The following is a 16,756-nucleotide window of genomic DNA, read 5'->3' as shown; positions in this document are numbered from 1 at the left end:
GCTAGTGTAGAGACTGCTGAGTTTTACAGGATGGAGCAGCTGTATGTAAAGATGCTTTTCAGCCCCTCTTAAAGTAGCTGTGAAAATAATACTATTAATACACGTTGGAAAACCAGTGAGGTTTTAATAGAAATAAATGTGCTTCTCTAGCCTGTGGGCTGCTGGTCCCATTTGGGAAGGCATCTACGTTAATCTGACATCTTGTTTAGCACTGATAACACTAGAGAGTCCAATTAAAATATTTCAAGAAGACATCCCTATACAAAACTACACAAGACTACACTGATTGTCCGCTAATGTGTATTGAATTTTAGCTAAATACAGCCCCGGGTGCTGTGCTGGAAAGCAGGAAAGCTTGCTATTCAAGCTCCTAATTCCTTTTATATTGATTTGGCTGCTAATGATACAACCTTCTACTCTAATTAACTGACATCTGCATTAGGATGAAAAAGAGCCCCCTGCTTGAAGCTGTCTACTTGTTTGTGTTATGAAATGTGTCCTTCTGTTATATTTTGCCCAGATTAGGTCAGTCTGTGCAAAATAGACCATCTAAAGGATTGACTTTCCTTTTAAATACCTTGTAAAGCGAGTTTATCTTTCTGCTCTCTCCATTTCTGCCTGTTTTTCCAGAGCTTGTGTTGCTGGGAAGCCTGTCCAGAGCTGGTTCACTGACTGGGTGCTTTTCTAAACCTTCATTCCCCATGGACTATTAGCTCCTTTCACTGACTGGAGGCTGCCAAGAAAAGTGTAAATTGAGATGAAGATGGGCTATGAAGACCTGAGGATGATGAGTCATTTTGTACGGTTCAGGTTATGAAACAACTCAGATGTAAGGGACTTAAATCAAGCTAAAAACATTGCTAGATTGAAAGGGGCAATCTGCTTATGAAACCGTGTGGCTGAAATTACAAGTCATCAGTTCTCAGTTTGGGAAATTTTGATGTCAGCATATGAAAAAAATAAAATACATGCTTTTTTTACATCACTTTATAAGTTAAAGACACTAGTTTGCAGAAGTTCATCATGAGCAGTTGTTTGGGTTCATTATGTGTGCTGTTGCCACATATGCGTTTGCCCATTTTCCTTTAGGAGAAGGTTGGGAGGCTCAGGAAAAATTATGTGAAGTCAGGATTCTCTCACAGTTTTACTTTTGTACAAGCTTCGAACCCAGTGACAGGTGCTGTAGGAAGCTGCTTTCTCTTGCTGTGGGGACTGGAACTTCTCTCTTATGACATCTGAAGAACAAAAATTAAAACAGGGCATTAGACTCAGTCTTGGAAATACCTTAACATAGGCAACTGGAATCTGAATTGAATAGTTCATGCTTGAAAATCTGAATTAAATACAGATTTGGGTGGATACCTGAGCAATACTATGCTATCATGAGTAATAGCAGGACTCCTGATGACATCTGCTAACTGAGATCAGTCAAAACCAAATGAAAAATAGTCCAGTAAATCGATCAACTCATAATCTTTTCCATTTCATTAGCATTTTATTGTGCCTGATTTACCAGATGGAAAATGTAACTCAGTGATGCTTGAGAAGGGAGGCCAACCTTGAGCTCTTAGTGTTAGCATTTCAACCTTGTTGAGGGACTATCATGTCCTGTCTAGGATGAATAAAACAGCTCAGATATTACTCCAAATATTTTAGTAAATTGCTTCATGACAAGTCATAATCTTTCAGGGCCCTTCTGTGTTCAAAATGTATATAAAACTGACATTTTCACTGTGATTTGTAGTTTTGTAGTAATTCCATTTACACTGTGATTTGTATTTGCATATAAAAAATGAAGTGTTCAGTGCACAACAGAACTTCTGTTGTGATACCACTACTCCCTGTTGGGAGTAGAATAGCAATTGGTTATGTAGTGTATTTGTGTAACTGGATTCCTTGTGCATTAATTTTTTTACACAAGAATGGATTGAAATTGGGAAAAAAGATGGGAAATCTCTTAGCTGTTTTCTGCTAGAACTGTGATAACAGGTGCACATGCTCGATTTCAAATGACAGGTGTGACTGGAATAATTAGCTGCTAATCTCACTTTTCTACAGAAAGACTGAGCAATTCCTGTTTTGTAGCCCTGAAAACATAATGGAGCCCTGGGGATCATTGACAAAACAAGCTTCTTAGAGTCACTAGCACTTAGCAAAATTGACTTCAGTTAATCAAAAGGTTCTTTAGGGTGGGGGGGTGAGGGGGGAAGGAAGAAGCTGAGGGTTTAGAAAGCTGGAGAACAAGTAACTGTGTGCAGACAGTTAAAGAAATTGCAGTTTCTTGCGGTGAAGCTCAGTGACCTATAATACCAGTATCTAATGGGCAAACTTATATTGAAGTAATTTAAGTACTAGACTGGTGGGGAAAAAAGGTGAAAGGGAGGAGAGTACAGTGGCACTTTGCTCAGCCTGTGTGGACATAGAGCCATTGACCACAACTCTTTGGTTGCATCCATCCATCCATCCATCCATCCATCCATCCATCCATCCATCCATCCATCGTCCACCAATTTGTCCACCCTTCAAATCTCTATCTTCAATTTGGAGATAAGGATGTCATGTGATTTACTAGTCAATTTTGATTGAGCCATATTATCAGTAGCACATTTCTCAGTCTTTTTACAAGTATCTCTGTATATAAATAATCTTCTCTTGTGTTCTCATGCTCACTAGCAATTCTTCTTGCAAAGTGCTTCTAGAGGGTCCCGTCCATACCTCTCAGCTCTTCAAGCATCTCATGGTGTGAACTCTGTGATTCTGGCCATACAGTAAGTCAAAGGCAAAAATGATTTTTCTCTGCATCAGGATATGTGATTTGAGTGTTGCTTAATAAATTTTGTCATCTGATGCGGGGGAAGAACAGCTGAATCACATGCCTTACAGGAAAACAGGTGGGTCCAATGAGAAGAAAGATGAGCCAAAAATCACACAATTATTTTGTGCTAGCTTAATGTCTGCTTGTTCTGCCCGAAGGTAAAGACATAGTTATCAGACCCATTTATCAGGTACACCATTTTAGTATAAACTTGTTTAAAAAAGGGTAGAGCCCCTTTGTCATCTTAATTAGACAGTAACCCATTGATTCCAAGTGGGCCTTCATTTTCTAATTATTTAGTACATAATGTCATTAAATATCTTCGAGTGGACAGGATTGCTCTAAAAGCTTTAGTTCCAGAGCTCTAATATTAGGCTTTTGGCATTCATCCCTGTGTGTGAAAAGCAGACCGTTTGTTTACCAGGAATTTAGATTCCCATTACTGGGGGAATTAGCAGTGAGCTATTAGTCTGATTCAAGCACTTAACAATTGCTGATCATCTCCTCCTAGCTTGGGGATAATGGAGGTGATCAGCTGTAAATGGAAAGTATGTGGGGCTATTTTCACGGAGGCACTTGGAGAAAGTGCAGCATCCTCTGACCTCTGCTAACCCTGGGGTTTGCAAGAAACCCAAACACCAAGTCACTTCCTGGAGGAGAGCTAATCACCTATCAGAAGAGCTTCCATTAGAGACTAACCAAGCTCATCCTCCACCGACCCTGCCTCAAATGAAAAAAGGTTCAGCCACAAAGTCCCTGGGGTAGAAGTGATTAGCCTCCGATTGTATTTACCAGGATCTGTTTCAGTGGGGGAAGCAGCTGTGGAATAGCTGTGGGTTGTGATTCCATAGCAGTGCTGAGCGATCCTGTGGAGCTCAGCAGTGCTGATTGGCTTCCTCTGTCTCCACTGTTGTTCCCAAAAGGCTTGCCTGGTTCATGGACACCTCAAAGATTACTTTGACAATCCTCCTTTTTATTCTTGTGTAAAGTTGCCTACCATTTTGGCAAATAGAGTGACATGATTTTTAGGATGTATTGAAAAAAATACTTTTATTCTTTATAGATGCTGAACCTGTAGCCCTTTCCTATGAACTAAAAGCTACCTTTTACTGTCAGCTGATTTTGAGAGGTGTGCCAGGGATCTGTAGCCAGGAATCACTGTTTGAAACCCACAGTGCTTTAGCTTTTCGTCATCTGCAGTAACATATTGTACCCCCTTCGAAACAGAAAACTGCAGCCACTTGACTCTTACTAACACATAGGCATTTCTTGGAGGGAGTGGGAATGATTTGAATGAGGCAAGGACACTAATTTTGGACTTGCAAAATCAAGGTTTATCTCTGGCATCATCTTGCTTATGACCTCAGGCAAGAAATGTGAATTGCTTCTCCCAATTGTCGCAAGAAACCACTTATCTAACAGTTGGCTGAGCTCACTGCTGGAGGACTATACGAATGCCCTTTGTAAATGCTACATTAGATCAAGTTAAGAGATCTAAGGCTCTATCAGAGTTTAGAAGCCACATCTGAAGTACCTGACAGTTAATGATATCTGTAAAAGTTGTCAAGATGCTTTGTAAGAGATTCTAACTCTGTTCTTTACATTTCTGTTCCATAATGCCTTCAGCAGTGAAGACAAGGAGTGCAGCTTCTATGAAATGCAAAGGAAGGCAGGAGACTTCTAGAGTTGCAAGATAAATTTTATTAGTCAGACCCTGCATTATTTTACTCTTTTAAAATAATCTACATTACAGTAAATAGAAGGTTCCCTCCTCGTAGATGCTTTCTGAATGCTCATTGCTAAGACTGTCTGGATAGAGAATTTTTATTGGATTATTTTTGTGTTTTATGGATTGTCTTTTGTGAGACCACAGGTGCTCACAGGATGTTGTTTTCTACTTTCCAGGAACAGAAGCTGAGGGAGGTTTGTTAATTGCCCTGTAGTATGGTTAGTAAGCTGTTCTGAATGGGTTTAGGAAATGTGCCAGTCTTGGTACATTGGTGGTGCTAACAGAACTGAATTGATAGTGAAACGGGCATGACATTTCCACTACCAGTTCATTTGTGCATGCATGTATGCTGTGTAATTGAAAAACTGTGATATTTGGAGATTCGGTGTTAGAAAAGTCTAAGTGAAAATGAGTTTGGACTCACAACAGTGTCAGTACCTGTGAATGAAGGTATAGATAGAAGTGAATTTTGCTTGCAGTTATTGATGAACTATTGATGAAGCTAAGAAGCAGCTGTGCATATAAAGGTGCATGAAAAAGGGACACAGGATAATTGGGGAAAAAACCAAACAAACTGACATGTTTTGCTTCAATTTCAGTCTAGAGCATGATTTGTCTGAGTGTCAAGCATTTTCCTGTACAACCCAGGATAGGACAGAAGACTGCAATTGCAATCAATAACCTTCTTAAGGATTTAGTGCCCTAAACATGAACAAGAAAATGCTAATCCCTTTTTCCATATCGATCTGTCTTACAGCACTAAATTTGGGACAGAGGAAAGATCACAGCACAGATGAGTAGAAGATCACAGTGTACCAGTGTGTGTGGTACAGATCACTCAGGAATCTATTTCATTATTCTCACAAATATTCTCTCTGTTGTGTGAAATAGTGGAAACAATAACATTTTCTTCTTCCCTGTCACTCTCCATTAATTTCCAGAGATGACAGATGCTATTACATTACAGTCAAGGCTCTTGACACATTTCTAAGTCCCACCATATGGAGGATGGTCTAATGTAGATACTATATTAGGGTTACATGGACTCTGTTTTTATTAACTAATGGTAGCAAACATGTGGAAACAGTGCTGTCTCTTGCTCCAAATAGCCATATTTCAGCAGGTAATGAGAAATACCAACATTAGCACTCTTGTTTATTAAGAAGACATATTCATTCCTACTGCATGTAAATAATACATTGCTTCTCTGTGTGGCAGAGGAGATGATGCTGCTGCGTGCATGATTTCTTTGCTCTGCTTGCCTAGGAAATAAGTAGAAGTCTGGAATTGGAAATGGAAATGTTACCACTGCAGAAGGATAATTACTTTGATACACACAATGATGTAAGATTCTGTTATAAGGTGTCTGACATTGACTGAGAACCACGGCATATTACCTAGGTGGTGCTTCCCTGGCAACAGATAAAACACAGGGTAAAAAGAAATACTCTCTCCTCTGTTCAGGATTATAATCAAGTTTGGATGTGTACAGTATTGTTCAGATTTTTTGCCTCTCAGAATGAGCAATGGAGGAGCTGTTTTGAGCTGAGTTTCTGGCTATTTGAAAATGCAGGCTAGCTGGTGAGGCAGCTCTTGCGCACAATTGATTGTAGACTATTAACCTATGCTCAGAAATCAATATTCACTTAACACCACATTTTAACAGACAAACGCAGCGCAAACTAACAGCAGTTACACATTGCACACATTTACATTCAGAATAAACAGGTCATGAAATAGTGCTTGGCAGAGGAAGAATATGGGCCAGGTGGCTGGAAGGGGACAATGGTAACTTGAATATATGGACAGATACAAGGAGATTTTTGCAACTGAATGTCCGAGGGTTTTGTGATCAATGCACCTTCAATGAGCCAAATGCATTCTCTAAGGGTTACAGAGAAGGCTTGTCCTGAGGCCAGGCAAGATCATCTTTTGCTAGATAAGTGTAAATCTACTGAAGTTGAGCACCGTTCATCCTGAACAACAAAACCCAAGTGTGTTGCTAGCCACAGTAATGGATTCTGTATATGTTGAAGGGACAAAACAATGGAGGATAAACCCTAGTATTGTGTTCTTGATCTGGACTGGTATTTTTCATATACTTAAAAGAATGGATTTGAAAAGGGAACTGAAAGTAATCCAGAGATGGTGTTTACCAGGAACTTCACATGTATGTTTATTGACCTTTACTTGCAACTCACCCTGAAGCACAGGCTTCTAGTCTTTAGGATGATAGGCTCTACTGTATGCCTTCATAGGCTTGAGAAGTGGATACCAACAAAACTCATTAAGTGCAAGGTCCCACACCTGGTTTGGGACAGCCCCCAATATCAGTACAGAGTGGGGGAGTGAATGGATTGAGAACAGCCCTGCAGGAAAGGACTTGGATACACAGCTAGATGGAAAACTAGACATGAGTCAGTAAAATGCGCTTGCAGCCCAGAAAGCCACCCTGCACCCTGGGCTACATAAAAACAAGCATGGCCAGCAGGCTGAGAGGCGATTCTTCCCCTCTACCCCACCCCACCTCCCCACCCAATGTTCAACTCTGGGGTGCTCAGTACATGACAGACATGGACCTGTTCAAGCAGGTGCAGACAAGGCCATGAACATCTTGAGAGGGCTGGAACTCGTCTCCTATGAAGAAAGGCTGAGACAGTTGGTGTGGTTTGGCCTGGAGAAGGCTCTGTGGAGATCTTGTTTTGGTACGTCAGTGGGGATGATAAGCACAGAGAGTGACTTTTTACCAAGGCCTTTAGGGACAGGATGTGGAACAATAGTTTTAAACTGAAAGAGGGTAGGTTTAGATTGAATATTAGGAAAAAAATATTCCCTGTGAGGGTGGTGAGGCACTGGCACAGATAGTCCAGAGAAGCTGTGCTTGCCCCATCCCTTCAAGTGTTCAAGGTCAGGTTGAACGGGGTTTGCAACAACCTGGTCTAGTGAAAGGTGGTCCCTGCCCTTGGCATGGGGGTTGGACTAGTTGATCTTTTAAGGTCCCTAGAAACCCAAATCATTCATTGATTGTATGCCTGAGGATGAGCTCCAGATGGTGGGGTGGTCAGGGACACAGTTAGGTCATCCTTACAGTCAGAAACCAAACCCTGCACAAGTTCTGAAAGAAATCAGACCTTTGACTGAACCTATTAAGCTGGAACATTAGCCTGTTACTCAAAATGTGTACACAGCAGAAGCAATGGTGAGATCTGTACCTGCAGAGCTGCAACCTGACCGGGGGGAGGCAGGGTGCAAATATGTGGGAGGTTTCCAGTGATTGTCATTCTGGTTAAGGACGTTCCTCTCGTCTGAAAGCCTTCTGTTTCCCAAAGGTAAATCTGTCTTGGGACATGCCTGGATATGGAATAATACTAATAATATGGGAAGGAAAGATTCCATTTATGCCACATTAATGTGGGCTCAGCAACAGGGGCAGGAACAGAGCCAGAGAAGGCCAGGAAGTAGCAGCTCCAGAATATACAGAGGAGGCCATAGGCATACTGCTCTCTTTGGAGCTGTCTCGCTGTGTCTTCCCTTCAGCCACCTAGGAAATAAAAAGGAGGGATGAATCCCAGTTAGACACATTTATGCTCAAACTTCTGGCTGCAGAACCTCTAGTTCTGAGCACTAATGTGAGACTATTGAAACTCCTGTGGCCAGACATACAGCCTCCTGTTTCTGCTTGTCTGTGGGAAGAGTAACTTAAGGTAGAGTACTCCAGTGTTCTGTCTGCACATGGCATCCCTTGGTTTGATGTCCAAAGTCACATATTTCCAGATCCAAGGTTTTTCGACTGCTGTCTCTAGGCTACTTGACTTGCTGCTTTGTGGGTGCAACAAAGCATTGCATACCTGGGACATTGCTGAAGAGAGAGATATGCTGGCACTGTCTCCTTGGAAGCTTAGAGAAGATGAGTAAAGTAAGTCTTCCTGTCTTTTTAGAGCTGTCTGCTTCTGGTGCATTTGAGACCAAATGGCATTTTCTGCAAACAGAAGTAAAGAAAGAGTAAAGAGTAAAGAAAAGAGTCTTACTGTGCTTTTCTTGTGCACACCTTGGAGTCTAGTGAACAGAAGTCTAGAAAAGCTGTTTTAGGAAAGGTACTCACAGGCTGTGTGGCCTTGATTTAGAAAATATGTATTCTCTGTTTTGTGAATGGCCTGTCAGCTTGTGGATTTACTTGTGAGATTGAGCAGACTGCAAAAACAGTTTGAACTGTACTTGAAGACTTTTGGATCCTTTTGTGACTTTACCAACTTTGTATTTTGCAAGGGGCAGGTTTGTAGTATCTCGGATAAGATGATTGAATTGTAGATGTGTCTATAGTGCTGGGTGTAAGGCTTTTATATACTGCAGGAGGTAGGTTTAAATATTAATCAATTATGCAATTATGCTGTTTTCTTTTATAGCCTTTTAAAGCTATTACAAGCATGAAATATTTAAATTTCATTGAGGTATGTTGCTAAAATGCTAGGAGATAAAAGAAATACAGACTTAGGGTTACAAAGCTGCACGTAACAGGACTTTTGCAACTGCTGTGCTGGATCTAGTAACAGGCTGCGTTGGGAGCTGCGTATCTTGACTGAGTAAATGAGGGCTGGGTGTGAGTACAGAAAGAGGATGAGGAGGGGAATTCTGAGCCCATAATCCTGGTGCACAGATGTGGTTACTCAGCAACCTATGGATACAGCATATCTGACCTCCCCTTGGTGATGTTTTTGCAGTGCCCTTCATTTGAATGATGTTTGGAAATAGCTTCAAGGGTGTTTGAGATTAAAAGAAATGTTGCCAAAAGATACAGAAACAGTTCTTAGAGCAGATCCAGGCTGGTCCCATAGGTTGCAGAGGAGATCACGGAGACATTGCAGAAGAAGATAGAACTATACACAAGAGCAGTGCAACACAGGATCTTGAAACCACAGGATTTAAATTCTCTCTGCTGAGCTGTTTCTCTGTGATGTGATTGATGCTTACCAAGGCATTTGTTGCTCTCAAACATGCTGAGTATCTGGTCACACTTCTCCTTCTGATTGCCGCTGTTCTCACATGTACACCACAAGGAGACCTCCACACTGGAGTTACTGACATAGTTGGGTGTCATGGGTGTGCCTGTCCCAAATCCCCAGATGAAAGAAGCGTTATGAATCATGTCATACTAAAGGAAATGCTGCCCTAGAGACAGAAGCCTTCCACTGTGATAAGCATGCTACGCAGGTGAAGTCAAGAGTGCCAGCTAGGTGGCCCAGGCTTGATGAACCTACCTGAAGTCTGCTGAGCTGTGAGAAAGTGTTGAGATTGCTACGCCTGACTCAGGCACTCTGTGAGATGTATTGAGAACTGAAGCTGGTGCAAGCATTAAATTGTGATGTGTACACAGCAGGAGAAATGGTGAGAACTGTACCCACAGAGCTCAGTGCAAACTGATGGGGGGGAAAGCTATTTAATGGTGCAAGCATTAAATTATGAAGGATTTTTATTTTAGGATGTGAAGGACTTGCATGGACTCAGCTGTGGTACTGTCACATGGCAGCAAAAGGTACTTTTGCTTCTTGTGTAGCTGGCAAAACTGTGTAGCCAGGTGCCTTTTGACAGAGAAACAAATACTGCACACCTATAGTGTGCCACTCAGGCAGTGTTAATTTAGCACAAAACCAGCAGAGCCATCTAGAAAAATGAAAGGTATAGTCTAGATTTAGAATTTCTGAGGTACTGCTGCTCTTTATATCCTCTTTTAAGCCACTCTGAAAACATTTTAGTAGGTTGGTAGATAGTAAATAACTAAAATCAAAAATGACCTTCCTTCTAACAGCTGGTAGTCCTATATTCTGGCTGGCCCTGAGAACATAGTTCGCACAATACTAGCAAGCCATCAGGAGTTTAACAGTCAGGCAGTGATGGAATGCTGTGTTTAATCACTGCTGTGATGGGATGTAACTCTGTTACCCTGGTTTTTCTGAGCCTTTTGATTTTCTTAAATGGAGTCAGATCTTTTTAGTTCTTGTACAATATTAAGAGCAGTTTTCTACCTTTCTCACAGATGTAACATAAACAAATCCTTTGTTTTTCATTCTCTGTCCTTTGTTTGCATATTTCTAACCTGAAAACAATTGTAACTGACAATTGGTCTGGCCACTGAGGCTGAGAGGTGGAAACCCCAAAAAGCCAATCTTCTGCTAGACCCACAAATGTATAAAAAGTAAAAAATAAACAAAGGGGCTCTCTTCTCTTCGCTCTCTTAGCTGGGAGCTGGTTCAGAAGGACTTCTGCCTTGCGAAATCTCTTGTCTGCGTGTGACTGCTTTGTGTGTCTTGGTGACATAACTCCAGCATTAGGAATGACAATGACTTAGTTCACACAAGCCCACAGAGTGCTGTTGATGAGGCACTTAAAGTGCTTTGCACCAGCTGATGATGCAAAGAGGCATCCAGAAATCTCAGGCAAGGATGGGGCAAAGTACAGCAAAAAATGCCATGGAAGAGCTCTGTTTGGACTGCATTTACCTCCAAGGCAAGGAGCATCAATTAGTAAGGCATATTCACCGGTGTACTGAGCGCTACATCCTGCCAGAGACTAGGACGGTCCTTCACCATCACCTTGCAGCATCAGAGTGCCTGCAAGTTTGTGGCCTGAAAGTATCTACCCTGTATGTTCCTGTGGATATCACTTACCAATCATCCCCATGTAAGCCTGCAGGCATGCAGCATGGTTGTGCAGAGAGCAGCCATCTGGAGATATGTCTACAGGTTGACAATTTTGTTGGAAGTCAGCCAGTCGGGATCTGTAGGAAGGAAAATGAGACCATCAGTGTCAGTGTTGTTCTCTTGGATAACACCCTCTGCTGTCTGACCTACTTGCAGATATGGTCTTCTAAGCAGGAGTCCAAAAGCCAGAGGCAATTTGGTTTGGTGTTATACTGGAAGGAACAATCAGGAACAATAGTTTTACGGCGTCTTTCTCCACAAAATTCATCTTGACATGGACAGAACAGGATCCTTTTGGTGAAATCCTCAGGAACTTTCTCAAAGAAATTCCTTAGCCCTCTGTGGCACTTGCGCCGGTCACACACATCCTCACTTCCTGCTCCCTTGGTGCAGATGGAGGCATAGTCTGTGCGCAGACGAAAACACTTCTTGCTCAGATTACAGACGTGTGTTGCTCTCAGACATGGATTTGTTGCATCTCCTGCTAACTGTGAGCCTATAAAGCCAAAAGAAACACAAAAAACATGAAGCAAGTCTCTAAAAGAGATTCTGTATGGAAGCAGGAGTATGGTCAGATTTGAAAAATCAAAAAGAACCAAGCAAACCAGTCCTCCTATGTGCCTGCAGTATGACACTGTAATTATACTAGTTACAAAAGAGTACTTTTTTATTGGTTCATAGGAGGGTGCTTGTTTCAGAAAATGGATCATTGTGGGTTATTACTGGTTTCATGGGCCTGGATCTGTGGCTATATTTACACTTGGTAGGAGTGACAAATTTAGGCAAGTAGCCAGAGCAGGCATTCCTCTGATTAAAGGGGCCATTACCCCAAATTGTTCTTAATAATCTTCAACACATGAAAAGATAAGAGAGGGCAGAATTAAATCATGTAACCATTACAATTCTTACCTGATACCAAAGCTGCCAGTTTATTATAATCTGTCTTCCAGTGTTCTTCATTCGCTGGATTCTCATAGGGAGAGGTCTCCAAATTGAAATAACCTAGGCAAGATACAAGATATTTAATGCAATGGGAGATGGGAGAAATGCTTTGTGACCAGCTTTGTTGGTTTGTTTGTTTGTTCTCAGATTGATATTTTTCTTATTTATGCCTGTTTCTTTCCTCAGGCTGGAGTTCAGAAATGCTCTGTCTCACCCAAAGCTAAATGCCAGGAATGGTTCTTCTTTTGTCCAGTTGGAATTTGGTCTATGTTGTCATTTGGATTTTTCAGCTTCAGTAAGTATGAGGTTCTGAGCAGCACAGCAGGTTGTAGTGGGAGGTCAAGCAGAAGCATCCCACAGAAGAAAGTAACAGAACACTTAGGGATGCCCTGGCAATATGTGTCATAATCACATGCATTTTCAGTGATGGACAGACAGCACCATTTTGAGGTATTTTTCACAGCACTAAATCTAACTATCTCAGTGTAGCTGTCTTTGTCTCTTAGGGTTGCTGGTATATTTGAAAGGCTGGTCCCATACCAGATCAGTTTTCTCTGCTTATCAAACAGAGCAGTAATGAATTCTCTTTATTAGGAGATATGGTTCCAGAGCAATTACCTACAGTGCTGGGAAGTAGACTTTCACGGTGGTTTTCAACTAGGGGGTGGGGGTAAGCCTTACTAGTAGCTTGTAAATTTGTATTACTTCATCTCACCATCTGTCATGCTGGAGTGAACAGTCCAGAAAATGCGTAAGCAGTGCTCCTGTCTCTTCATGCGCCGGTGACACTTGCAGTGCAGCAAAGAGCTGTTCCCAAGGTCAAGCTCTGCATTCAGACATCTGACCCTGCTGTCGTGATCCAGTGAAAGGAGGCGAGTCTTGGCCAGGGCACAGTTTTCCAGGGTCCTGTATGTGGCATTGCAGGTGGAGTCAGAGAGGCACAGCTGCTCCGCCACGACACAGTCACTGCTGGGCAGAGCCATGAGGTCTCCTGATCAAGTAGAGAAAATACTGTTAGGACCCCAGTCAAGATGAATGCCATACATGCGCCTTGTCATTGTTCTGCAGGGATCCTATCTTCAACAAGGACTCCTTGCAAGAAACAGAACATGTTGGGATCTTTCATGTGGAGTAGTTAAGGAACAAGAGCTGTCTCAATTTAGGGGGAAAAAAAAAGGGGGAAATTCATTAATATAAATGAAAGAAGGAACAAAAGGTTAAATAAAAGCCTCCAAAGTAATTTTGTTCAGCTTGGCCAGGATCAGGGATTGCTCTGTATTTTAGAGACTAATAAATCCCTGTGAAACCTTGGGGTGGCTGAGGCCTGCTTTGAAGAAGCTCTTCTCTCTGGGCACTGAAAACCACAGTGCAATAAGCACATAGTAACGCCATACTGTGTACTGTGAATCAGTGCGGCTGCAATTACTGAAGTATATGCTGGTCATTAAGAGATGTACTGAGAAAACCGTTTATAGGGTATAAAAACAACTACTTTAATAAGCCTGAAGACTTAAGAATGTGTGTTCTTTGCATAATAAAATGAATCCTTGAATAACAAAGGATGCAAGTAGCTTCATACAGAAGGACTAATATGCAGTCAAATAAAGTACATAGAACCCAGTCCCTAAAATCCCTGCCAAAGATGCAGATGAAGGCTTGGCCCATAAGAACGTCATGCAGTTCAAGAAGTCCAAGCCCAGGTGCTGCACCTGGGTCAGGGCAATCCCAGACCCAAGTCCAGACTGGGAGATGAACCAATAGAGAGTAGCCCTCCAGAGAAGGACTTGTGGGTTCTCAGGGGTGAGCTGGTCATGTGCACTTGTAGCCCAGAAAGCAGATATGTCCTGAGCTGCATCAAAATCAGCATGGCCAGTAGACCGAGGGAGTATGTTTTGCCCTTGTGAGACCCCAGACCCCACCTGCCATGCTGCATCCAGGCCTGGGGCCCTCGGCACAGGAAGGACATCAACCTGTTAGTGCGGGTCCAGAGGAGGCCCAAAGATGCTCTGAGGGTTGGAGCACTTCCTGCTATGAGACAGGTTGCGAGGACTGGTGTTATTCAGCCTGGAGAAGGCTCTAGGGAGACTTCCAGTACTTAAAGGGGACTTATAAAAAAGGAGAGACAGCAACTTTTTATACAGGCAGATAGTGATAGGACAAGGGGGAACAGTTTTACAATAGAAAGGCAAGATTGAGATTAGATGTTAGGAATAAGTTCTTTACTCAAAGAAGTAAGGGCATAGCACAGGTTGCCCAGAGCAGCTGTGGCTGTCCCATCCCTGGAAGCGTCCAAGGCCAGGTTGGATGGCACTTGGGGCAACCTCGTCTAGTGGAAGGTGTCCCTGCTCATGGCAAGGGGGTAGATCAAGATGATCTTTAAGGTCCCTTCCTGCCCAAGCCTTTCTATAATTTTATGATTATGTTGTCATGGGTAGGTGAATTCAGTCTGTAATCTTTCTTCATTTCTGCAGTATATTAATCTATTTTTACAGTACAAGTACAATGAAGTCTTGAAACAAGACACTTTCCTAAATATATATATATATATATATATATATATATATATATTATATGGTATGTTTCTTCCCTTCAGGTCAATATTCATTGGCTGGCTTTAGGAAGTTACTGTGCTGAGCCTTACATCTACCTTTGGCGTTCTTTGGCTACATCATCTTACCTATCATTCTGTTGTTCAGCAGGTGCAGTAGTACTATTTCATTCTGCCATCACTATAAATTAGGGGGAAATTTTGGTACAATTCATGTTGCCCAGTGTGCCATCTTCCCCATGTAATATGTTCTCTCACTCACGTCATTTTTGCTAGCTTCATCAGTTTATTTGCTGTAAGCAGTAGAATGCATAATTCCATGCCAGCCTGCTTCTCAAAGTTTCTACTTTCCCTACTGCCCAGTAATATTATCTAGGTACCTCTGTCTCACTTGTACGAGATTCTTTGTTCTTCTAGCAACATACTGTGCTTTGTAGTTCACCTGGCTCTTACATAGAGACTTGATGACTTTTTGAATTCCCTGAAAAATCTCTCATCAGGAATGCTTTGTTGGTTCAGGTAAAGCTGCTCTAAACCTCACCTTTAAAACAGTCCTCCTCTATAGATATCATTTACTAGCTGTGCATTGTTGTAAGCCCTGAAGTTTGGCAAGTTATTTCATTTCTTTAAAATTTTGTCTTAGTAGTCCAGACAGCAACAATGTGAAAGAATGAGAAAGCTAATTCTTTCCGAGATCTGTGGTCTAGGTTGCATGACGTGTTAAAGATGTATGCGTATGGGATCCCCATCTGTAGTTTTAAAAAAAAAAGTAATAACCAATTAATACATTATGATTATTTATACCTTAGAAAAAAATTGTTAGGTACTACAGTACACCTTTATTCCCTCTTTTCAATGTCCTGTCATATAGTTATGTCTATCTTGTTGCCCCTGGTGCACCACTCTATTTAAAGAGACAACAGTTACAGAAGGGACGCCCTTCCTTTATTAAACACGGTTACCAAAGAAGCATTGGCATTTGGACATGGCAAATTTGGGGAAATCTTTTCAATCGTGTGGTGCCAGTTGCTACTGTGGTCTAAGTGCAGCAGCCTGTCTTTTAGCAGTGAAAAAGCTGTAGCTTCTTCTGAGTGTAAAGCACCCCCTAGACAGAAACTATGAATGTTTCAGAGCAGTTTCTAATTTCCTTATTCCTAGTCACATCAGCACCGAAGACTGAACAAGAGATGAACTGGGAAAAGGAATAATTTCAGTCCTCAGCTCTTGTGATTTGGCAATAGTAGGAGGCAGAGTAGAACAATCAGCTGCATCTCTGCAGGAGTTCCTTGCATTGATTTTGGCAATCTGAGCCTAGTCTCGGAAAACTTTGGGTCTTAAGCATTCCAGAGGGCGAATGCATGGGGGGTACCTATCAAAAAGTGCTCTGGGCGAAGCCAGCGAGAGCGCGGGGCAGCCGGGACCAGCTCAGGCGAAAGAATCCCCCCCTTGTGCTCGTCCGGCCGCATTCAGGGATCAGCTCCCGGCATCTCCTCTCGGATTCTCACGCCTGGCCTCCGGGGCAGACGGTCCCATCCCCAGAGCGTCCCTCCAGTTTGGCCACAACCACAGCGGAGGTTGCCAGTTCGGGCCAAAGCAGCAGCCGCCTTTCCCGCTTTGAATCGCGAATTCCTACCCGCCGACTGCGCCCGGGGCAGCTGGAGCCGGTGGCCGGGAGAGCCGGGCAGCGGCCGGTAGCGCCGCGCTCGGGACGCGCTCCGCGCCCGCCCGGCACCGCGGGGAGCAGCGGTCAACCCCAGCGACCGCGACCCCGGCGCCGCTCCCGCAAGCCGCGGCCGCCCCGTGGCGGGACCGGGGTGCGGGCGATGCCGCTGTCTGCCCGCCGGGAGAGGGACGGGGTCGTGCCGCCCTGCCCAGCCCACCCCGCGCCCCGGGCGCTGTTACCGGCTCGGGAGAGAAGCAGCCCCAGGAGCAGCGCCGGCCCCATGCTGGCGGTCGGTGGCTCCGAGCGCTGGGGCTGCAGTTCGCATGCTGCGAGCGGCCCCGCCTCGGTGCTGTTTGAGCCCGGC

General features: G+C 43.1%; 1 protein-coding gene across 2 annotated transcripts; it reads right to left on the bottom strand.

Annotated features, from left to right (window-relative positions):
• Nucleotides 1–630: 630 nt before the first annotated feature.
• On the bottom strand, nucleotides 631–16,756 carry GFRA3 (GDNF family receptor alpha 3). Of its 2 annotated transcripts, none has more exons than XM_040078626.2 (8): nucleotides 16,632–16,756; nucleotides 12,897–13,172; nucleotides 12,149–12,241; nucleotides 11,390–11,735; nucleotides 11,207–11,316; nucleotides 9,513–9,647; nucleotides 8,393–8,523; nucleotides 631–1,235 (listed from the first exon to the last, which is right to left on the bottom strand). In XM_040078626.2, the coding sequence occupies exons 1-8, from the start codon at nucleotides 16,672–16,674 to the stop codon at nucleotides 1,227–1,229; spliced, it is 1,143 nt and encodes a 380-aa protein (XP_039934560.1). In that variant the 5' UTR covers nucleotides 16,675–16,756; the 3' UTR covers nucleotides 631–1,226. The 2 variants fall into 2 exon arrangements, with proteins under 2 accessions (XP_039934560.1, XP_039934559.1); XM_040078625.2 differs by lacking the exon at nucleotides 631–1,235 and adding an exon at nucleotides 4,499–8,085.

This window comes from Hirundo rustica, chromosome 14 (genome assembly GCF_015227805.2).
Source record: "Hirundo rustica isolate bHirRus1 chromosome 14, bHirRus1.pri.v3, whole genome shotgun sequence".
Lineage (NCBI taxonomy): Eukaryota > Metazoa > Chordata > Aves > Passeriformes > Hirundinidae > Hirundo > Hirundo rustica.
The sequence above is the reverse complement of the archived record's forward strand: the minus strand, read 5'-3'. Positions and strand labels throughout refer to the sequence as shown.